Genomic DNA, 24,706 nt, shown 5'->3' on the forward strand with positions numbered 1-24,706 from the left:
TTTTACACGACAACGCTGACAACGTTTCAAGTCAAAACGTGTCGTTATTTGCATTCTAGTTTCAGAAAAATTTTAAAACACAGCAGTGTTTTAAAATGGGCTGTGGTGGAAATGTGCAGTCACAGTGTTTTCGAAAAGTAAAATTTTCCTGCACAATTCCACGCCATTGGAGCGTTTTTAAAAAAAAAGTTGTGGTGTCAGTGGCTCCAAGCACCGTTGTCACGTAAACAGGGCTTTAGGATTCCTCAATAAGGGAACATATTACCGTAATTTCCAGACTATAAGCCGGTACTTTTTTCACACGCTTTAAACCCTGCGGCTTAAACAACGAGGTGGCTAATTTATTGATTTTTACGGGTTAATGAGCTTCATGCCACCGATACATGGGTGATGCGTTCATGTGCATCACGTAACTCTGACCTTCCTTTTTTCTTTTCAAACTTTATGGTTATGGCTTATATTCAGGTGTGGCTCAATAGTCTGGATTTTATAAACTATGCATCAGTCCAAATAAACAATGAGCCTGGAATGAAGCAGCTGGTGTTAATATTTTTAAATCACATTAAGCAGATGTGGATGCATGCTGAGAATCCGACACGCTTAAAGAAAAAAAAAAAAAAAGTTTCTCAGATTTGTCCAACTTCCATACAGTTTTAAATAAAGTCTACAGTTGTCTCAGCCTTGTCCTCACACAGATCTCCCGCTTCACCGGTTTAGTTCTCATGAGCCGGTTTGGCCTTCATCCTCACAGCCATCCAAATCAATTATAAGACACAGCATTTCAAAACCTTTGAATGGCTTTTTAACAACGTCCAGCACTGGTAGCTGATCACCGAGTTGCCTTTCGTGTGATGCAGAACTTGGCATAGCACCATCAGATCCTGATAGAATGACAAACACACTTTTTCAGACCATTCTGTGGACCAGTACAGTACTTCAGTTTCACATTTCGCCCAGCATGCTCATGTATGTTTGCGGCCCATAGCCCGTCGCTGTCAGTCAGCCTCCCTGCCTCTCAGTGCCTGTCCTCCTCCTCCTCCTCCTCCTCCTACCGGTACCCCGTCAGGCTTCCTGGATTGGTGTAGCAGACGGGAGGGGATCTCAGACTTAATGCTGCCCGTGGTGAGTGAGACACGCGAGCGAGAACGCCCCAGGCCCCAACGGTGCTGGGAAAACCATCATCCACCCCCACGCCATACACACCGGTCAACTTCACAGCACGACGGCTAATTGGTCTCATCTGTGTCCCCGCTGGGTGATGGTGTATGGAGGGATGACCTCATCTCACACTCGCACACACTGTGAAGTTCGCGTTACTGTAATTTCTGGTAATCTGCCTTCAACTCCGCTTCATCACTGAGAAACAGATCAACATCTTCGACTTTAATCGCAGAGAAAACTGTTGAATTCGCCATCAGGTCTGCTTCATGGACCTTTAATGCTTCTTTTCTGTCCACCTTATTAGCTGCATCCTGTTATTTTCTGCTGTAATGAGCCAATTTCCTCACAGGGGTCGTTAAAGTTTCATTTGACTTCATTCGCAAATAACACATAGGTTGAGCGAGAGGCGAATGCCAGCTAAAGTATATCAGATGGCTCGTCCAGAATGAAGCGAACCTGAGCCGCCTGGGAACCGAAGGGCCGATCAGTGTGTCTCTTTCTTACCATGAACGGTTTGACCGTGCCTTTGTCGTCCTTGCCCGATATAATTTTGGCGTTGCTCCTGGTCTCCCTCAGTCTCTCCATTGTCGGAGGCTTCACGAACACGACCAGAGGTTTGAACTCCGCCGTCCGCAGGTGTTTTATTGTCTGTGAGGAAAACATAAAAAAAAAAATACAAAACCATTTTTTTTTTATATATTTGATGGTTCCAGTCTCTATCATTCCAGATGTCCACAGGACGAATTCCAGCGAGAATATCTTATTCAAAAAGAAAACTATAGAATAAAACTGTATGCTTAAACTCTTCTTTTCTCTCTCTCATGTGATTAAACCTCATTACTAGTATTCAGGACGAGTTCTTCAGAAGTGTTCACGATTTTTCATCAATACAAACTCATCAAGTTATCTGGTGAAAGCAAAAGAATTGCTTATTCATTTATAAAGTTGTATTTTTTGGGGGGGAGAAGTATTAACTTCTAATTGAAATCCTGCTAGAACAAGATAATTTGCTGATTATGTCCAATTGTAATTCATATTATTGTGAGTTTCAGGACTTTAACGGGTTCTGTGTAAAGGAACTTGTTTGTTGCAGTTGTTGGCAAAACAAACGGTATTGAATGTTTATTTATATTAAAGTCAGTTTACTCACTTAGTTTGAATTGATTTTTTAATTGTACATGTTTAACATGCAAAAATGTGAAAATGATGAACTTTTTTGTAGGTTTAAAATACAAACTCTGACAATCCAACCAAGCCCAGTCAGTTCATCAGAAACTGACCGGCGCATATACAGAGGGAGTCCCTAAAAAATACATCTGTTTCCAGTGTGGATGCACAAAAATATTCAGAGAGGGAGGGAGGACTCTTGACTAAGTGGTTATAATTGTTGATGACAGGCTGCTGGAGTTCCAGAAGACACCGGGATGAGAGAGCACTGCTTTAATGATCGGGTGGGAGAAACAAACAACCACCCTCCCTCTATTCTGCTTCTTGAAGTTGGTGGAGGAGACATCTTTCTGGGGACAATTGTGTGAAAAGACACTTCTTGAGGGTAGCGCAGAGGTCAGGTCTGGTTAGCAGTGGCGTCGGGTCTCCACTGGATCTGGAACTGCGATCGGGACTCCCTGCTGTGCTAATGGTCGGTGGGTGCACAGCGATGGCTGATAGGAAGACAGATAAAAACCCCAAAGGACGGGCGGAGGAGGAACCCCGACTTTTATCAGACGCTCAGTGTGAGTCAGCGTGGGAGCAATAACCTGCTTCTGAACTGCCACTGATCCCGTCGACAAGCCTCGGAGGAGGAAGGTGTCATGACACAACTGTGAAAAAATGCTCGCCAGCTCCCAAAGCAGCGGGATGCCAAAAACATAAATGCAGCCTTCAAGGCACGTAGAACCACACAGGCTTCCACAGATTAGCTCAGGGTGGTTTAGTGACCTGCCAGGCTTATCGGTGTAATGCTGTATTTGTGCATGGGTGTCATTATCCACTAAGCAAAAACAAACGCGAGAAATTGGACGATAAAGTCCCGGCCCTGGATTTAATGGTAGTCCTGCTCGGCTGCGCTGGCCCTTAGAGCAGGGGTCTGACCGCCACCACCCAAGACACATAAGCCAAAGAGGAAATCTCCAAATAGGGGAAATTAGCCATAATTGCTCATTCAAACCTGCTCTGGTAACTCAGGAAGCTTCCTAGGCCTCAAGAAAAGCTGACAGAGGAGGAGATCTGCTTGGAGATAGATCGGAGGGTGGAGGTACCGCAGGGCTAAAAATACAAGGTGAGAAAGAAAGACAGGAGGAAAGAAAGGATGAAGGGAGCGTCACTCACGTGAGGCTGGACGTCCAATAAGCACACTTTGTTCTTGGAGAGGACGGAGCGAACAGAGTCCAGGCTCGTCCCGTAGTAATTCCCCTTGTACTCGCCATACTCGATGAACCTAAAAGACAACGTGAGAAAAGATCAGAACAAATAAGATGATCAAATTCAATCTGCATCGCGCCAAAAAATGACAGTCATCTCAAGACACTTATTATTGCACAACAATTATTGCACATGAGCAAGTGTTGGCCATATTGACGAAGAAAAACTCCCTTTAACCAGGAAGGAGACTCAATCAGCAACAACATTGAGGAGCAACTGTACGGCTGTATGGTAGGTACTATTTATAAGTAACTAAGTCAGCTTAGTATTTCCTGAAAGTGAAAAAGCTTGGTAGGTCGGAACTATCAGTTGGTTGAATGGTTGGTACGTAACCCAGTAGTTAAGTAGGTAAGAAGTTTGGCAGACAGCGAACTAAGGTAGCTTGGTAGCTCTATGGGTTGGGAGCAGGTAGCTTGGCAGGTAGGTGGTGGTTGTAGGTCGCTAGGTAGGTAGGTAAACAAAGTAGCTTGGTAGGTATGTAGTCATATGGGTTGACAGATATTGTAAGCTTGTTGGTAAAGAGCTTGTTTCCACGTCTATGGGTCGGTGGGTATCGTAGCCAGGAAGGTTGGCAGGAAGGTACTATTGCTAGTTAACTTGGTAGGTCGTTCACTATAACAGCTTGGTATTTCCTGGAAGTAGAAAGTGTGGTAGGTAGGGACTATAGATTAAGTTACGTGACACTTACCTTGCAGTTCAGTAGTTAATTAGTATGGTCGGTATGTCGCTCTGAGTTTGGGTAAATATTGTAGGTGGATACTTGGTACATAGGCGACTATAGTAGCTCGGTGGAACATAGTAACTATGTAACTATGGTATCTTACCAAGTATGTAGTTTTGTGGGCCATAGATTGTGGGCGGGTAGTTTGGTAGGTAGTAGCTGGATTGCGTATCAGCCCGCTGTCATAAAAATTGATGGTTCGGAAAACGCAACCTATACCCGAGACAATAATTTGTCTTTCAATCTATTGCTACACGAGCTACGTCAAGGAGCGAAGGACAGAATCTGCCGTGTGGAAGTTTTACACACTGAACACTCCAACTAGCCCGACGGCAGTTTGTACTGCCTGCAAAATGAATGCCGCGAAGTGTGGTGGTGGTAGAACCGCTTTTCTTTTCTACACATAAAGGTATATAGCTTTTTAGGCCAAGCACGGCTCGGGGTCGGGTATCGGCTGATACGAAACTGAAAAAGCTGTATCAGTGCATCTCTGGTACGTAGGTACTACTGGTAAATAGGTAGGGGAGGTAGGTAACTATGGCAGCTTGGTATTTACTGGAAGTAGAAAGCTTGGTAGGTGTGTAACTCTATGGGTCGGTAAATATCTGGCTCCAAAGGTAAAACTGTATGAACCCAAAAGACGATGAACAGATGGTGGGATGGATATTGAGTCGTGATAGCAGGTTGACAAGATTTTGTAAAAAAAAAAAAAAAAAGAAAAAAAGAAAAAAACTTTTTCCTAAGGAGGGATGTCGAATTTTAAAGAAACACTAACATCCCCCGAGGGGAACATAAAAGTCTCGTCCTAATCTGACGGACTGTGTCAGCATCACTCTTGAGATTCATCACAGAAATAATGACATATAAAAACCCGACAAATCCACAGAGGTGGGGGGGGGGGGGGGGGTGGGGGTGGGGGGTGAGGGGGGAGGTTACTCTCTACTGCCACTGACAGATCTGAAGATAGCGTTCTTCTGCTCAACCTAAAAACCAGACGCTTTGGCCCGTGTGTGTTTTTTATATAATCCCCTTCGCTGCCCCGTTCAATCAGTAACACCTGTTGGTTCCAGCGAGACCACTGAGGTGCCCCGAAAAGCCAAAACCATCACTTTCCTCCTGTCTCTTCTAAGCTACAACGACACAGTAAACAAAACACTTTTCCACCAGATTATCGCCTCTCTTTCAAACTGATCAGCCAACAGGAGTATTTTTAGCTGGAAACAAGGAAAGAAAAAAAAAAAAAGAAAAATATGAAGGAGCGCGCAACAACGTGGAAAGAATTTGAGGCTAATAGGCCGCTGTGGTATGCTCACAGTCTGCTCATGACGAGCGTCGGACAGAGCGACCGCCTCCCTGTGACAGATGCCATGTAAAAAGAAAGTTTTATGGTAATTGCTCATGTTAGAAAGTTTTACTCAGCTTTTTTTTTTTTTTTTCCCAGGGAAAATGGAGCACGGAGGCTTGAAAAGCCTCATATACAGTAATGAGGGATTCATCTGAGGGCTGTGTTTTCAAAAACAGAGGATTTTTTAGCCTGTCGTGAGTGTGGATCGTTGCCATTTTCCACACAGAGCCGGGCTTTGTCTTGGGAAAGTCGTCGCGGCTATAAACACACGTTGTTGTGGCCCGAGCCTCCTATTCTCTTATTATTATTGTTTCTGCTGCGAGTGACGAGGCAGAACGCAAACAAGTCCATCTCGCCGCTCCTCGCCCAAAGGACACTGCCTTGTAATTTCAGCGTGGAGTGTCCCACGCACCCACGCCACATCACAGCTCTGCCACTCACCCCTCCGACTGCCTGAAAAACATTGCATGCCTCGAACTACGACCGCAACACGAGCTAAATATACCCCCCCCCCACCCCCCCCCCCCCCCCCCCCACCCCCCCACCCCTCCTCCGCGCACGCTCCGAAACTCGCCACCGCAGGCTTCCCTCCGTGTGTGTAAAAGTTTTGCATGTGCAACCTACACAGCATCTCTCCTCGCTGCGAGCTCGTGTGACGACCGGCACAGAGGCATCGATCATTCTTATGACTATTACAACTTGCCATTTCAATTTGTTGGCCTCAAAATGTAGAGTGGGGCCGACGTGGTGCGGCGGGACCCGGGGAGAGGGAGAGGCAGAGCGAGCCCGAGGGGGAGGGAGGAAGCAGGAGACGGGAGGACCCTCGGGGCCACAGTCTGAGGATCCGTTACCAGCGCAGGGCCCGGCCCTGTCAACACCAGCTCACACTCGGTTACAGACGACAGCGGGGAAGCTGCTTGTGTACCGTGGCAGCGAGCGCCGGACTGGTTCAATTCAGATTTTCAGAACAAAGATTTACTTCCTTTACACCCACATAACCAGGCGGTGGCTGGAGGAGCCAGAGGCTCTGGTAGGTCAAGGTACTTCCTTGGCCAGAGGTCGACAACCACGTGGCTCCTTGTAGAAAAGACTTTTGTAATGAACTCTTATCCTGAGTTCAAGGTGAAAAAAATTTAAATCACACAAAACATTTCTGAAACGAAAACGCTAAAACAACGTCGTTTCTGTACATTTATAAAGGAGGTAACCTGGTGTAAGGTTGTGTAGCTGCTGACTTTCATCACTAAATGGATCTTCTTCTTTATCAGATCGTTCTGAAGACTTCTGAAAAAGATCCGTTTAACTTTCGGAGCTCTTTGTTTTGAACCTACACCAGCAAAGACAAAATATGGAAAAGCGACCACAGAGCTCTGACGTGACAACGCAAACATTCCATGACCTCTTGGACGCTTCTAAACACAAAACCTTCCAGTTTGGCCTCACACAGTCATAACACACAGTTTTCCAGGTTTTGTGTCGAGTGTTTGTGCTTCTCCGCTGTACACAGTGTCGTACGTGTGAACCAAACACCACGACCACGGTGACCGTGTCCCCCCCCCCCCCCCCCCCCCCCCTCCCTCCCTCCTTTTCCTACTTGTTGTTGTGGATGTCTGTCTCGAAGAGGTGCTTGGAGATGAAGTGGTACTCCACGCCGTCGGTCTCCTGGTTCTTCTTGGCTCGACTCGTGTCTGACGGAGAGAGAAGCGACAGAGAGAGAGAGAGAGAGAGAGAAAGAGAGCGAGAGAGAGAGAGAGTGATTACCTCAAACCCAGACTGTCTGACTCACTGCTGGGGCAGAAATCTTGCGAACTGAGCCTCTTATTAACGACGCTGGAAGTCTGAGGACCCGTCGCGATGCGCCATGCCAACCCTTGTATATAATATTGTGTAATAGCGTCATAAAATACACAACCTGCGAGCGCCGAACTCGCGCGCTGAGCCGGCGTTGGGTTTAGCGAGTCTTCTTAAACTGTGTCTCTTGTAATGTGGCTGCTCGCGCCCGTAGCAACAGAAGCCGAAGCGTTAGCCACCGCCGTTAGCGGCTGTACGCTAAGTGAGTTGTTTTGGGCGCTGTCATTAACATCACGTCTCCGCGTTTACTCGGCCATAAACCGTAAGGCTGTGCTGTAAAACTGCCGGGGCTGGTGGTGGTGGTGGGGTTGCGAGGAGGTCACGGGGTCGCCTCGCACTCCTTAAAGGTCACGCGTCCAACTCCAAAACAAACTAATAAAGCATTTATCACCTGCTGCCTAAGGCCTGCGCCTCGAGGCCGCGCCATGGCGGGCGCCGAACGTTCTTCTTCGTTGGAAACCCAGTCGAGTGCGATTTACACAACGTGCGACTTGTTTAAGACGGAGAGGCCGTCGTAAATCCAGAGGAGACGATTGAAGAAGATCAATGGGTTTCTGTCGTCGGCCCCAGACAGCAGCGAGAGAAACGACCAGAACAGACTCGTCATGAGATAACTTACTGCTCCCATTCAGAAACGTGGAGGACACGCTGCCAAGCACACACACACACACACACACACACACACACACACACACACACACACACACACACACACACACACACACACACACACACACACACACACACACACACACACACACACACACACACACACACACACACACACACACACACACACACACACACACACACACACACACACACACACACACACCGTTCACCGTGCATTACTTTGGCAAAGAGAAATAATTACAACGCGAGAGAAGAATGTGAATTTGTTCATTCACCAATCGTGGAAAATATCCGTCAGCTTGGACCGGACTCAAAATGTTTAACCCCCCCGAACTCTAACGGCTCGTTTTGTTTCTGTACGTCTGACAGCGACGAGCAGAGGAACTGAGAGAAGAGCTGGTGGTCTCGCTTCTCCGGTTTTAAAAAAAATATGAAGAGAAAAAAGAGACACTCTCAGAGTGTCTCTCCTTCCAACGACAACAGGTCCTGTGCCATTCGTCCTCCGGACTGTCTGGACTCCGGTAAACTGCAGCGTCACCGGTCACGTTTGACAGCGATTAACATGAGAAAAAAAAAAAAAGTCTGATGGGATTTTAATACGCCGATTTCAAAAGGGTCTGACGTCAACCGGGACGCATCAATCCTACCACACGACTTCAAACAAAGCCAACTAATATCAGAGATAATAGCCACAAACTGAAGCTGCTGCGCTTCGCCAAAACCCGACCCGGTGGTTAGTTGCACCGTCGACATATTTCAGAGCGTAAAAGACAAAGACTTGTTGGAATGGCGTGCAGGTTCATGCAGCAAGCCGCCAGTGGGTCACTGGAAGGTGGAAAATCTACGCATATAGGAGGCAGAATGTTAACGAGAAACGGTGAAAGTGGAACTAAGGTCCCGTTTACATGTTTTCAAGGAAATATAGAAAACTTTCACTGCATTTTGCAAGAGGAAATATAATCACAATTGGCTTCACTTTGGGATTGTAGTAATTTTGGGCAGTAATGGTTTAGTTTTGGGAAAATATAGACGTTTTCATCACAAATACTCTGCACCACAACAAAGAAAAAACCTGAAGGGTAGACTGGCACTACTTTACCAGTCCACTCAAGAAAATGGGCGACATGTGGCCCTTGAAATGAAATGTGTTTGACATCCCAGTTCTAAAAGGTTTTTAAAGTAGATGGGACCAACAATATTAAGTACCTAGAACATTTCAGATGAAACTTTGTGTGTGCCCACTGCTCGCTGCCGAGAATAAAATACCAGTAAAGGTTAAAAAGTACACTATTCCTGAATTTTCCACATTTTGATGTGTGTTTTTTGTGGCTGTGCTCCCATTTTCACCAAAACACCATTCGCTTTAAATGGGGATTTTTTTGGTGTGCAAATTTCTAGTTAAAGGTTTGCCGAATCATTAATAAAAGTAACTTAGTTATATGTGCTCCTTGAGTCAGTGCTCCAATCTGTACCACAATCCAATTCGCTTTGAATGAGAAATTTTGTGCATTTTTTAGTGATTTCTTTCCCGAAACGGTTTGCGGAATCATGAAGTAAAAGTCATAGCAAACTATTCTGGAATTTCCTGCATGTTTTGATAGAACTTTGTGTACGTGCGCCCAACGGCGCAAGACTTGTTACGTGCTGAATATCGGTGGAAAATAAGCCTACAATGGTCATTTTTGCAGCTTGCCTCTTAAAGAGACAGACACAGAATCATAAAGGAGACTGGTAAGTGGACTTACGTGGGATGGTCACGCTGAAGTGCTGCGGGTCGGAGATCAGCAGCTTCCTCTTCAGCTCATTCAAGCCAACGCCCGAGGGTCCTGCACAGAAACAAACGGGGACGCACCCCCACGATAAACACACGGAACCAATCCAACCTGCAGGCACGCGGCTATTAAAAACATCTCATTTCTTGAGAGGAGAAAGTGTGTCTGTCTGGTGCAGTGCGACTTGACATGAGACGACTCTGAAGCGTCATTAAAAGCTCAGGTTTAATAAATCAAACGATGGCCGCGTGCCATTTAGCCGCTCCTTGGATTCTGGTCCTGTGGACGCTGTCCGACTGTCGCGCTCTGCCAGCATTCGTTTTCTTAGTAGGAGGCTTTTACTACGCACGAAAAGCATCAGGGAAAAGCGAACGTCCAACAAAATACCAAATGTCTTCATAACGTTTTTATCGGGGATCCAATTAAATACATCATGAGCGTGTTTAAAGAGCATCCCAGTCATTTAGTCTTGCATAAACTGTGGGGGCCTTTAAAGAAAAAGACAAATAAAAACTCAAATAAAAACCAGTGTAGCAGATGACATCATTTTCTCTGAAACCCAATAAGACTTTGTTCGGCGATCGAACAGGAAAACTCAACACTAACTAAATCTTCTCAGTTAGAGTTTGTATATTTAATATGAATTAAGCTCCCACAAAGAAACAGTCTACAATCAACAGCTCGCTACGCAATGAAGCTGGTGTCAAATAACAAGCACAGCTAAAGATAGTGAAGCTCTGCAATGATAGTTGACCTTTACAAGGCTTCTCAAATAAATAAAAACAAATTGACCCATTTTGACACTTTCCAGGACAAAAAGAAATAAATCATTTCACATTGAAATCTTCAGATTTTCCTTTCCTATTCAGAGTTTTGTAAGGTTTGTTGCATGATATTGTATGATAATGTGTTTTTCATCAAATCATCTATTGGAAAAGCTAAAAAAACAACAACAAACATTCAATTTGGTCTATAAGCAGTTCTGCATGAGTTTATCACAGATTAAGAACAACTTTGAGGCATGAGAACTTTTTTCACATGAAAAGCGGCGCAAGGAGCCACAAGAGGAAGCACCGCAGGGGCGCTGCTGCGCACCACGGCCGGAGGAAACACTTGTTCTGCACATGCTCAGTCGATGGACAATAAGAACAATGTTTCCTCCAGAGTGTCATGACTTGTCTGAATGCAAAGCTCTTCTGAAACAGGGCTTGAGGCTGGTGTCAAATTACAGGCCTTGGCTGTTGCACGACAGCAGGTTCCAAGGTTGTTTGGGGGAAAAAGAATGAATAAAAAATGTCTTAATAGAGGCTGCCAATCAGAATAATACAGCCGACTGAAGCTTGAAGTGTTATCAGGAGAAGATGAACAGAAATGAAGCGGGTTGGATGATTGATTTGCACAAGAAAAACCAAACGAGGTGCGAGTGAGCCTGAATAAATGAACACACGATACACGGCATGGCATGTGCTTTCACAATGCACATTATAAATATGGCCGCGAAAGTACCCATGCGTACTTGTTGATGATATACAGATCAGACCCCCCCCCCCCCCCCCCCCGCTGGGTTTGCGTCGGGGAATTTGCTTTCACACAAATATTTGCTCTCGTGATATAAGTTACTAAAGCCACATATTGCACGCAGTTTCTTATGCTGTCATCCCAGCGATTCTTTGAGTTTGACTCTATTCATGTAGTTCTTTATCTGTTTTCTTCCCTCCGGTCTCTGTGCAGCTGTAACCTGAATGTCCCCTCTGGGATTAATAAAAGCTTTACTTTCGACTCTTCGGTTACACTAACTCCTCGAGCAGCGGGCCAGCAGACCAAAGAGCTTTCAGCGTCTCTGATTGCACGATGATTTAATCTGCTCACCAATACGTGGATTTAAGCTGCTATTCAATTAAAAATGTAGATCGGCAAAAAACTTTTGAGCTCGCTCAGGTAGTTTGGAGGAAGACTAAACCTTTTTTTTTTTTTTTTTCTTCCTCCGGTCGACTGTCACAAGTCAGCTGGACTTTCCATCACTTCCCTGGAGGGGAAAGTGATCATGAGTGGGAGTTGAGGAGGCGGCAGAGACGCGAGTGTTGACTATTTATTCATGCGTGGCTCCCAGAGCAGAGCGTCCCGGCAGGATTCACTGTAAGGAGGGAGGTCAAGGTCAATCCAACTCAGCAAATTGAGATGTTTTTTTTTTTTTTTTTTCAAGGTTTCAGTGATCAACTGTAAAGCTTCTAACGGCTCAAAGTTACTCTGCCAGAAGAAAGTCTTTCCAATATACTTTCAATAAAAGGAAACACTTCTGCACTCGACACTGGTTTATTGATCCTCGCTCTCTGAGGAGTAATAAAGAACCAAAATGACTTAAGGATACAAGTTTAGACATTTTAGTTCCTATATTCGTTGCTATATATCAATATATTTTCTATATATATCAATATTTAATGGAGGAAAATCAAGGAAAATAATAGATTTGGGGCAATAAACGTTTTTGGACCAATAAGACAACGTGAAAGTGTTGAAACGCTGAATAATGACTCCTTTAAGGTTGGTTTGTACATACTTCGATTCAAATTATGCTGTCATTTTAGTTTTATTTCACATTTTTGATTTTTTTTTTTTTGTGCCAAAGCAGTTTTTATTTGTTGTTCAAGCTGTAAATAAAAAAGTATTTTTTTAAACATGCTATTTAAATATGTTACTGTGTAAGCAGTGTAGTCGATGACGTCTAATATTAAGACTGTTCTTTAGAAATTGAGACTTTATTTCAGGTTTTTTTCTCTTCTCTCCGCCTCCGAAAGCTATTTTTCCCCCCAGTGTTTTTGTCGCCGTTGCCGGGGTGCTACGTCACCCAAATCTGTGTCGACTGGCATCAGCATCGTCAACCGACTCGACTCCAGCTTGGCTTTCGGAGCGTCAAAGTGCACGGCTCGGTGTTCCAGTGTGTGGACAGTCGGGAGACATCGCCTGATCTTTCTGGGCTCGCGGATTCTTCGCATGCCTGACGTTTCAGGCAGGCACTATAATCGAATCCAACCCCCCCCCCCCCCCCCCCCCCCCCCCACACCCGTTGGAAAAGTCGTTTTCCTCCAGGCAAATGTGTTTAGCAGGCCGCTGCTCTAAAACAAACGGACAATGAGTTCACTCAGCGATGTGCACCGGCTTGACGGAGAGAGAGAAGAATGTAGGATAAGACAAGCTCTCAGGAGAAAGAGTGCACTTGTCTCCTCTCCTTCTGCTCATGGATCCTCAGACATAGGTGCTCTGGAGTGTGAGGGCCCGACGTCGGCAGGCAGAGTCACCGCCCCTTGCTTTGCCACTCACACAATAGTCCGGAAGCATTAAGTGATAAAAACGGTTTCCTTTGAGCATTTTTTTACTTTTTTTTTTTTTACAGTGAACTCAGAAGGAAGGAAAACAGCCTGACCTCCTCTGGAGCCGTGGCATGAAGTATTTGATGGTCCCAAACCCTCCCCCCCCCCAAAAAAAACAGACAGCAATCAATCTTAACAGAGTTTCTCAGAATCGCGGGTTGTTCTGATTTATTGAGGCCGGGAAACAGAGCTCATTCCTGAGTCTGTTATCGGGAGCGCGGTTGGAATGCGGGCGTCGTTTGAACGAGGCCGCCGGACCCCGATGTTGTTGTAGGTGCTGGAGGTGGCAGAGCGTGGCAACAACCAGGGCTTTTATGAGCTACACCACAGCGGCGCTGCTCGCCTCCCGGCAGGAATCCGGCCAGGGAATCGGGTGGGACGGATCTCACGCGTGTTCGCCCTCCGACACGAGTTACGCGCTCGTTAAATCATTTGCACCTTGCGCGCCGCGGCTTCACTCGCCCGCTCGTGATGCCAACGACGCGTGATCTGAAGCGTATTCCAGCTGTGCCGCCGCCGCCTGCCAAACGGCGGCCCCGACGGGCCCGTTTGCAGAGCGGGAGCGGCGCCCCGTGGCCCTGCTCCATCGCCGTCCGACCTGAAAACACGCCACCTCTTTGTCCATTGTTTGTTTTAACAATGCCTTAACACAACAGCCTCAGTAAACAAAGACATAACTCAGACTTTCTTCCTGAGCAGGCCTGTTTATGCGTTCCCTCGCTCCGCCAGCGCTCTCACATCGTCCCGAAACATGTCGGACCTCGTTACAGGAAGTCCTCTGATAGAGAGTTTTAATAACAAACCGGGCTGCTCAAACCTCCCAGCCCCACCTCACATCCAGAGCAGGCGCAGAACCAGCGCTAACGGAAAGACAATTTGGCAACCGCACATCATTTACAATGCAGATTTTCAACAGTCTTATTACAGACTCCCACTTATACATATATATATATAGAAATATCTGCCCACCACACAAACATTCACCAAGACATCGGCGCATCTGACATGTGTTCGGGGTTAAACCCCAAACTAACAACGTTCAATCCATCAAATCTTTCGAGCAAGTTGAAGCGGGTCGGGTTACATGGAAATGTGGAAATCAACACAGCGTTCTGTCAGGTTAAATAATCACATTTCTATCAAAACCATCGGCGGTTTGCTCAAACTATGCATGCAGGATTTTAAAAATATATTTTCATTGGCCGTCTCCTTTGAAACGTACCGAGAGCCCAGATAAGCATCTTGATGCGTCTTTGAACGGGATCTCAGACTCTTTTCATCCGTCCTGCTGCCGAAGGCGGGGCAGTGGGTCACTCGTTAGCGGGAACTGACCCCGAGAGATTGATATTAAAATAATGTGGGGAGAAGATGGGGAGAGAGGAGAATGTCGTCGGGCAGGAATCAGACGTCCTGCGCCAGGTCCACAACCAGGCAGACTCCACCCTCCCCCCCCCTGTAATCGTTACATCTGCTCAGACGGAGATTACTTTCAGCTTTGTCCGAAAGAAAAACAACCATTTAAGGATTTGATCATGTCGAACGATTTGAGCTGGAAAGCCAAAAGACAAACCAACTGGGCTTTACGTTCTGATCCAACACACAGACGTTAAACACAGAACGATCTGCTCAAACAGCGCGGCCAGGGGGATTCTGAAGCCGGTGTCAAATTACACTGCGAGGACAATGGCGGGGTGAGAGGGTAGGTTGAAATGTCTCCTATTAGGAGAGATTTCAAGCTGCTTTTAAGGAAATTGGCATTTAAACAAAAACACCATGTGGGATGATGAAGCTGGTGTCAAATTACACCCACTGGACAATGGGGGCTTAAAGGCGGGGGGGTTAAATGTGCTCTTCTAGTTGAGATTTTAAGCTTCAGGCTACTTTTAGCAAATGGCCATTTTACCAAATCAGCTTGGGCAGTGATGATGCTGGTGTCAAATTACACTGGCTGGACAATAGGGGTCACCTGGTGAAGAGGAGGGGATTAAAATAATTAAAAAGACATTTTGAAATTATGGCTACTTTTTTCCATAAGCTTCAAGCAACTTATCCCCCCGCCCCCCAGACTAATTTCAGCAAAGAAGCATCTTAACAAAAGTAGCCTGTGTGATGATGAAGCTGGTGTCAAATTACAATCGCTGGACAACAGAGGGTCGGGGGGGGGGGGTTTAAACATCTCCTGTTAGAAGTGATTTTGAACTTCAAAGCTATTTTCAACAAAAGACGCCTGTCTGATGATGAAGCTGGTGTCAAACTACACACAACTGCTGGGTGTCCGAGCTGAAAAGTTGTGAATTATGAATGAATGAATGAATATATTTTTCGTAGAAAGTTTGTACAAGAGCTGATAGATACAGTGACTTTATCATTTACGGGGGAAGAAAAGGAGTTCAAATTGTTTTTGGACGACTGCTAGAATACTTCAGTTATAATTGTTACACACTGTACCTTTTTAAAATAATATTAAGAGCAGATATTATTAGTGGCACATGTCCTCATATTCACAAGGGTTTCACTTCGAAACAGGAAAAAAAAAAAAAAAAAAAAAAAATGAAGCGGTAAGACTGCGAAATTTGTTGGACAGAAAACGTCTCCGAATAAGAAAAATCAAGCAATTCCAGGGAGAGGAAGAGGGAGGGGGGACATAAAGCAGAACTTTCCTAGGCCCTCTGCTTCGTTATGCGTGAAATTGTCCATAGGTTGTCCTCTAAATTATGGAAGTTAATTGAAAATATTTACATTAGGATGACAGGTGGGAGAGGTTCGGCGTCCGCCGCGCGAGGCAGGAGAACGCGCTGCGCTAATGAGCAACACTCCTGATGAAGACCATGCTTTTGAGTGGTTAACTGAACCGAGGACGAGCGAGCGAGCAAGCGAGAGAGCGAGAGAGAGAGAGAGAGAGAGAGACCCAGTGAGATGGCTGAGTTTGTTGCCAGTGGTGTTCATTTCTAGGTAAACTTCACAAATGTGTCAAAAAAAAAAAAAAAAGTCGCTATTGGAACCGGTCGAGATGAAAAGATGAAGAGTGAAACAGATGTTGGCGTTCTCTCCATCTTTCAGCGAGCCTCTTACCTCGATGGATGGAAACATCAGAAACAATCACGGCGAGAATGTTTTGTTCCGTCTGCGACCGGGACATTCTTGTCATTTTTTTTTTTTTTTTTTTTTTTGCTACAAGCAACAAACCGAAAAATGTGGAATAAAAAAAGCCTTGATGGTGCAGTGGGTGAAGACTGAAAGTCTTTGGTGTTGCACCTGGCCCTGGCGGATCGCGCCGCCATTTGCTGGCAACGCTCGTCTTCCAACCACAAACACAAGAGCGAGACGCAGCTAAACTCATTGCAGGATCTCTTTGCAGGACTCCCTAACACCCGCTCCTCCAGGCAAGCGTGGACGGAGAACACTGAAAGGACACGGAGAACGAGGTAAACAAAGGCACTGATTAACACAAGGCCTGTTCTCTTCGCTCCACCCGGAGACGGGACGCAGGCTTCTTTTTGTTTGACGGGAGGCTGCCGGGGCCACCGGGGAGTTCTGGAGCGACGGTAACCCTGGAGTCATTTCTGCGACGTGTCGCCGCCAGGGGAGGTGAGGACTTTTCAATAAAACCCGGCGCGGAAACGCGGCCACGTTTAACAGAGGAAAACAAAGACGTGAGGTGAGCAGTGACATCAGAGTGTGGAAACGCCTCTGGAGGACCACCGGCCTCCTCAGATTCAATTCAACGTCGCAGTGCCTCGAGTCAGGACTTTTAATAATGTATTATACACTACATTAGACACAAATAGGAAATAATAATAATAATAATAATTATATTTGATAACATACTTTAAATTTATATCATCTCAAAGTGCTACAGGAAAAAGTAAAAAAGTAAAAAAAAAAAAAAAAAAAAAATCTTAGTATTGGGAACACATAGAAGATGATTAAGAGAAGGCTTTTTTTTTTCTTTTTTTAAAATGTAAGGTTTTAGCTTTTGTTTAAAAACATCTGTAGGTTGTGGGGCCTTAAATGCAAAAAACAAAACAAAACAAAGACAGACAGATGAGATGGAAATGTATAAGTGAGATGTCTAGAAAAAAAAAATGAGAAAAAAGAAGAAAAACAGAAAAAAGAAGAAAAAAAACAGCTAAACAAATTATGTATTATAATGTGATAGGAAAACCAATAGAGTGTTTTTTGAAACAACAACAAAATAAAACCTAAATGAAAAAACACGGTTTGAGTGAAAGTGCCAAATATAGACAAAGATTAATTCACAATGTAAAATATTGGATAACACCATTAAAACAGGTCCGACAGGTGCAGGCTTATATGAAGACTGACAATAATTTAATTCAAACTTCCCGTTAACGCAGGACTAAAACTCCCACTGCACGTGACTCATATCTGCAATAGGTTGATCTCACGGCCCCCATTATTACGAATAATCCTGAATTCGGGGAAACATCAATCAGAAGGAAAGTGGGATATTGTCCATCAAAAAAAAAAAAAAAAAAAAAGATTTTGAGACATTTTGGTAATTGTTTTTTTTCTTTTCAACAGCAAAAAAAATTAATAAAAAAAAAGGCAGTTTTGTTCCAACACAACAAAGCTGATCTCATTCCTGCGACGCGTCAGTGTGCCGTGAGGTGAACATTTTTAATAAAGCGTGCTGCGGCCGCGTTGCCAGGTTTAATAAAGTTTGAGGTAAGCAGGGACATCAGCACTCACAAACACCTCCTCATAAACCTGCTGGCTCTACACACCTTCCAGGACCTGAACCCTCCCCAGTCACCAGGACACGTCCGCCTCTCCTCAAACTGGGCTCCTTTATCGACGATTTACTCTAATCTATTAACGCGACTAATAAAATACAACCTTCTCATATCTGTACGACTGCTGTTCAGGAACTTTCTAGTGCAACTGACAACATTATTGGGTGTCAACATCGGTGCCTTGGCGCCACTGAAAACTTTTTGAAAACTGTCCATAGAGGGTTATGTGGTGCTCTTCTTAATCTTTCAAAATAATGTCATGGCGAACGCACAACCTTTAACCGTTGACCAAGGACAAAGCAGAAGCGCAGATCGTTGCTTCAAAAGGTTCAGAAAACAAACTAGAAGTGGATCGAAATCCAAAAGCCCGGAGTGATTTTTGCAATTTTTCTAAAACTGGGATTTTCTTGACCTGGGGAAAGTGAACTAACCGTGACCCCACCGTGAGTTTGAGGAACTCGCTCAACAGCCACTCGTTCTTATTTGTAAATCCCAGCTTTTCTAGTCGACAGTCACCGTAACAACAATCCAACTCCGTCGTCTGACAATACGAACGTCTGTGTTCTCTCATTGTTAATATTCGGGGCTGACTGTTCTCTGCTGCATGTCTGCGGGGGTTTCATTACACAAACAACCAACGGCACCCACTAGTGGCAAGACATGAAAACTACATTGTTTTTTGTTTTTTTAGCATTTCCAGGTTAACGGACATCGTTTTCAAAACAAACGTAAAACGAAAACGCAAAAACTTTGTGTTTTTACTCAAACTATAACGTTAACAAGGCCTTATTTTAACGTGTTAATTTCCCAGTATTAATTAGTTGAAGTTAACACATTAAAATCCCACCTCTAGTTTTTGTGCCGTACTTCAGCCTGGTGATCATCGCACACTGATATCTAAGAGAACATCAAAGCAGCACTCCGAGTTAAAATGTCCGGTCCGACATAAACGCTATCTGAAGTCTTTCTCTGTCCACATTTGTCCGTTTTTCACCAGTTGCACTGTGACGTACTGTAATTAAGGATCTGACCACCCTGTGTCACCCTACGAGGACGTGAACCCTTCAGAATAAAGCGCAGAGCTTCGAAAATCCCCTTCCGCTCACCTACGAGGACGACCAGCCGGTGCTTGGCTCCGTTGGGCCGGCGGTAGGGCGTGACCTCCTCGTACGTGGGCACGTCGGCCATGTCGTACATTTCGCTCTTCTTGCACTCGTACATGGACTTGTTGGTCTTCTTGTCCCTCCGGCTCAGACGGAAGCTCCTCCTGAAGCCAGCTGGAAGTCGACGAAAGAAGAAGAAAAAAAAACAAACACATGAATTCTACAGGTTCCCGACAAAGGAAACCGCCGCCAGGCCGCAAGCCGCTCGTTTCCGATGATGTCAGTGCTTTTGGCAAACACCTGAGCGCACGTCCAAGAAGTCAGACGTCCTGGAACTCACACTCCCTACACTTCACCGTGGCAGGTTTGAAAATCTCATTCATTCCTTCATATCTCCTGGAAGATCTGCAGAGATTTAATGGGCTTTCACTTCTCGCGAAGGCTTCTGTCCTTCAAGACGTTACTGGACGTTTTTCTCATGAATTCTATTTCAATCGATCTTGTCCGTCGCAGTCGTTGGCGGTTTTTGCGCAGCCAAACAAACCAGACCTTCTTTTCCCGTAATTTACTGCGACAGATCGGAGAATTTGCTTCGAGTTGGTAAAATGCGGCTGCTTTGCGGCGCCGTCGGCCTCTTCGATTTGCACGTCAATCATGTTGCCGTTTTTTTCTGACACTGATGAGGTATTGTGTGTTTTGTGTTTGTGCTCTCTGGTCGTCCCGTTGCGAGCCCGTCGCTTTTCGCCAGCTGTCGTCTCAGATTTGTTTACGGCACACCGCGTCCTCCGACTTTGAGCACACGCCCGTCCTGATCTGATGAAGTGTGACAGTATCAAAAGCAGAATTTTTACTTCTAATTTGAGGGCTTCGGTTTCGTATCAATGTCAGATGTCGGTTCGGTGTTAAAACGAGCCAATACTTCAGGACCCGGGGACGTCTAATATTTGATTTCTGCTCTCAGAAGTAGGCTTTTTTTTTTCTTCCCTTTTTAATTTCTGGATTAGTTTGAGGAATTTTTTGTGTGGAAATGGGATTATTTGGGGCCGGAAAATGAAAGTGATACTTTAATATTTCCAATTAAAAACAACTTTTTTGATTATTTAAACATTGGAAACACTTGAAAAGGCAGAAAAATAAAGTTGAAAAAAGTTTTGTAATAATTGTACCAATTTCCACAATGAATAATAAAAATAATAACTATTAATATTATTAGCTATGTGATTTATATATTTTTTTTTACCTTTTTTCTTACTTTCTATTAGTTCGATAGAATTTGATATTCGATGGAATATTTTCTTTGACTCAAATTTAAATTGTCCATGGATGCATGCAAACTGCAAACAAACAAAAAGGAATATAATGCAGAGTAAGAGAAAAATACTTTAAATCAAAAAACGAATTTCAAAAAATTTGAAAAGTGTAAGTAAGGTCGTGTTAACAGCATCCAAACAGTCTGCAGCATTTCGCTCAATCCAGTCACTTTCTGGCTGTAAGAACGAGTCACAAATGACATATTAACAGATGTATTTCATGTTGTAAAGTGTGAAAATCGGTCAAACACAGACGAGTTTCCAGATCTCTGACCCAGATATGCCTGGGTTTTGGAACGAGACGCTCAAAGTGGGGAAAAAAAAATAAAAAATGCATTTCCAGGCTCAAAAACTTCCATTCCTCCAAATTACCCATTATTTTGATTTGTTTTTCTTTCTTTTTTTTAATTTAAATCGGGAATCAGTTAAATCAAAGACGCGCTGCAAGATGTCTGCCGGAGATTAATGCGGCCTGAAAAACCTGAGGATCTGGAGGCCGAAGCAACTCCTGATGCCGTCCCTTTAAATACTTTCCACAACTTTCTCTTGAGGCGGACGAGCAGATCACTGCTGGTTTACTTCAAGTGGACTTCTAATAAAGACCTGCGCTGGATAACAAATAAAACCATAAGCACAATAAGACGTCGTTCTGTATTAGCGTGTACAAACACACACACTCACACACACAAACACACACACTCACACAGATGGAGCCGAGCAGTGAATATAGTGTTACAGTGAACATTTAGGGCAGACTTTGTTCCACTGTGGGCACGTTGTGGCTTATACAGTCTGTGCCATTGTGGTTAATCCACTCATTCTGCACCCCCACCCCACCCTCCCCCCCACACCGACACAGTGGAAAACATGCACCGCTCATCTGCATTTCTCCTGCAAAGACATCAAACTGTAACCAATATCCACAAGGTTGACATCATTACAATAAACACTCGCGAAGGAGAACGGTCACACTGATATCCTACTTGGAAGGCTCAAACCCCCGAGAAGCCGCCGCCGGCCCGTCGTTTATCACGGCGTAAACACGCCACTGGCTAATTAGGCTTTTGGGTAATACGACGAAAGTCATTCGTTCCGTCTGTCAGGCCGCGGCGGGGCCCGGGCACGCCGCCTTCCGCGGGCAGGTGCACCGAGCGGCCGCTCGTGTGAACCCATCCATCGCACGGCTGACGGGGCCGATCCCACCTCGCTTCCAAGTCATGAGGAACGTTTGGATTCCCTCTGAAAAGGAGCGGGCGGCCTTGAACGACAGAGACACTGCTGTGTCTACACATTGTGTCAGTCTAATTCAAGTCCATTTCTACAGCGCCAAATAAAAGCACAGTCATTTCAAGACACCTCAACAGAGAATAAACAACAGTTTCACTTGAGCGAGTGGACGAGACGGCGGAAAAGGAGAAACTCCCTTTTAAACAGGAAGGAAACATGTAGAACCGTCAGAGATGGAGACTTTCTGAAAATGTCTGGTGGATAAGCGGTTGCTTTGGGCAGCGGTGGCCGAGACCTTAGAGAAGCACACGTCACCTTTGTGGGTTCCTGAGCTCGACCCTTGACCCTCATCAGCTCCCCAATACACACTGCAAACACAAATATTCACCATGAATACACAGTGTGGCTGTTATATTCTAAATTCTACAGATTTTTCCTTTTTTTTAGTCCTGTAACATTTCCATTATATGTCGTTTTTAATGTTTTGTTCTGTGAATCTAGTCCCCACAAGATAGTTATAAAATCCTTCGCCTCCAAAATAATCTTATTAAATTAGATGTGAGCAACAGAAAGTTATTAAAATTTGCTATTAACAGTAACTTGTAGTAATGTATTGAAATTTACATTAAACAAAAATACCACAGTATAATAATTAAGTTGGAAAAACTTTTTTTTTCATTAGCAATAGGATAGACAGAGAAAATCTGAGGCAGAAGTGAGTCAAGAATGATTAAATTACAATGCCACTCCTACTACTGTAATTTCTCCATTTTTAGTCAACTTGTGTTCATATTACACAGAGATAATTCGCCCACCAGACCAAGAACCACAACACAGAGCTTATGTGAAAAAATTTAATGTCTTTTGTTGCTCTTCTTTTGTATTTCTAAACCCGTCTCCTGCTGGAATTAGACGGCGGGGATGGAAATGAAAGTGTTCCAGGATTGACTCAGGTCTTGTTTAAATGAAGGAAAACCTGCCCACATGTCATGAAGAGAAAGCCTCTAACACGCTGGAACGCCGGCTTGATCTGAGCGGAAAGGTTACCAGTCGGAAAGGAATCCTGGATGCGAGTGGCACCGAGAGGCGGGGCCTCCGCTCAGCGCTTTTACAGGCCAGAATCAAATTTGCTGACAATAATTCTGTTTCGAGTTTCCTTGGAAGGAAAGCTTAGCGGTGGCTCGGTGTGTGTGTGTCGGGGCCTTGGAGTTTAAGTTTCCTTACTGAAGTCACACACACAGGTTTTGTTTAGCTGTACTTATAAGGATCGACACTTCCCTTACCGAACCCAAACCTCATCTTAACTCTGAAGCATCTCGAACCAAAGAAAAGAGGAACCGTTGCCTTTAAGGTTGAATATTATGCTAAATTCACTTTCGAATGGTTTTCTAAGTGCAATGTGTGTCTCCACAGCCTGTGTTTGAGTAAACTCTCTCAATGTTTTACTCCAACTTTTAGCAAACATGTGCTCATGCAAGCAAATCGGAGATTTACCCCTTGTGACATCATGCGGGGAAGTAACCCCTCCCCCTGGTAGTGGATTTTCACTTTGACCCTGCCACAGGTTGATGAGCTCTGCCTTCTAAAATAACCAGTCAGCACCATTTCTCTCTTATCACAAACGCTACTGGAAAACTGACACAGCTCATTAGTATTTAAAGGTACAGACACATAAACAGCCTGTTCTCAGTAGAAGGTCTTTTGGACGGGCTGGAATTCAGGACCAAAGCTGGATTTGGAGAAATACGCTTTGAATACAATGTTGTTGGACCTCTTAGAACTCTGTGAAATTGTTGAAACAAGTCGAACAAGACCACACACTCAAGCACAAACAGGCTTTATGCTAAAATTACTGAATTATACGAGCGTTGGAGCTTCCAGACGTCACACGACCGGCGAGATGACGACATGGGGAAGAATGAAAATACTGACTGGCATCTTTCCTTCCAATCACACTTCACTTTCTGAAAACGAGAGAAGTAAAAAGTAAAAGAGGAAAACCCTCACAGTGAAAACACCTGCTGGGAGGCCCCCCGAGGTGCTGATGTGCCATTTCAGGGCTCATAACTGCAGGAAACCAGGCAGACAGTTCCAGTACCATCCACACTTTCCCACCGGGGGCCCCCTCTCCCCTCATAACTAATGGAGACGACATCTCTGGGATTAAGTAGGCATGGCAGCCGAGGATTAAGTGCACATTACGTCCTCGGCTTGATGCCCCGTGCTGCGGTTTAACGCTGTAACACTTAGTCCGGTTCGTGGGCACCGAATGTGGGAAGCATTACCAGCTCCCTCTGCCTCTCCATTACTGGCTTGGTGGGAAGAGATGAGGAGGAGGAGGAGGAAGCTTTCCACATTGTCAGCCATTATTATACACACGGTGAAAAAATGATAAATATAATGCGCGGGGCAGACAGAGGAACCTCTGCTGTTGGCTTGTCATCAGTTTGTCGCACTGGCATAACACATGGAAGCATGTTGGACTCTCAAAGCATGTCTAAGCTTTTTGTTTTTTTTATGTCTACACATCTATCAAAAAATACATCACGAAGAAGAAAAAAACCCCCCAGATATAAGCAATATTTATTTTCCATGTCCAGATGCAACTGCAGAACCTTGTAAGAATTAGTTCCTCAGTTCTGGACGTTTTGAGCCCACCATTAGCCTTGCGGGTTTTACTGTAGCAGTGTTCTGTTGTCATACACTGACATCTAGTGGTAATAAATGTTGTGCAACCTTATATTTTCGTAAATAAGTCACATGACCAGCCAACGACAAAGAAATGTGACAGTCTGGCAAATACGGTAAAATGCTGTTTTAAATGTACCTCGTGTTGGAAAGCAACTACCGTATTTTCCAGACTATCAGTCTCGTCAGTCAAAAAACTCATCATGAAGAGGAAAATGACATAAATATATCAATAAGTGTTGATAATCCAGGTTGGGCAGCTGTTGTTCCAGAACCTTCTGTGGCTTTATTCCTCAGCTTTTAGCGATTATTTTTTCTTCATCATGGAAACAGTTTCTCTGCCTTTCAT

At 44.7% G+C, this 24,706-nt stretch overlaps 1 protein-coding gene across 3 annotated transcripts in view; it reads right to left on the reverse strand.

Annotated features, from left to right (window-relative positions):
- mpp7a (MAGUK p55 scaffold protein 7a) overlaps positions 1-24,706 on the reverse strand; it is a 164,127-nt gene that overhangs the window by 8,651 nt on the left and 130,770 nt on the right. For all 3 annotated transcript variants that reach the window (XM_080489714.1, XM_080489715.1, XM_080489713.1), the window contains 5 exons: positions 19,136-19,306; positions 9,878-9,958; positions 7,243-7,336; positions 3,490-3,598; positions 1,666-1,809 (listed from right to left, as the gene is read on the reverse strand). In XM_080489714.1, coding sequence (XP_080345840.1) covers positions 1,666-1,809; positions 3,490-3,598; positions 7,243-7,336; positions 9,878-9,958; positions 19,136-19,306 — 599 coding nt within the window. The remainder of the gene's footprint in view (positions 1-1,665; positions 1,810-3,489; positions 3,599-7,242; positions 7,337-9,877; positions 9,959-19,135; positions 19,307-24,706) is intronic.

Source organism: Lipophrys pholis (genome assembly GCF_963383615.2).
Source record: "Lipophrys pholis genome assembly, chromosome: 20".
NCBI classification, from domain to species: Eukaryota; Metazoa; Chordata; class Actinopteri; order Blenniiformes; family Blenniidae; genus Lipophrys; species Lipophrys pholis.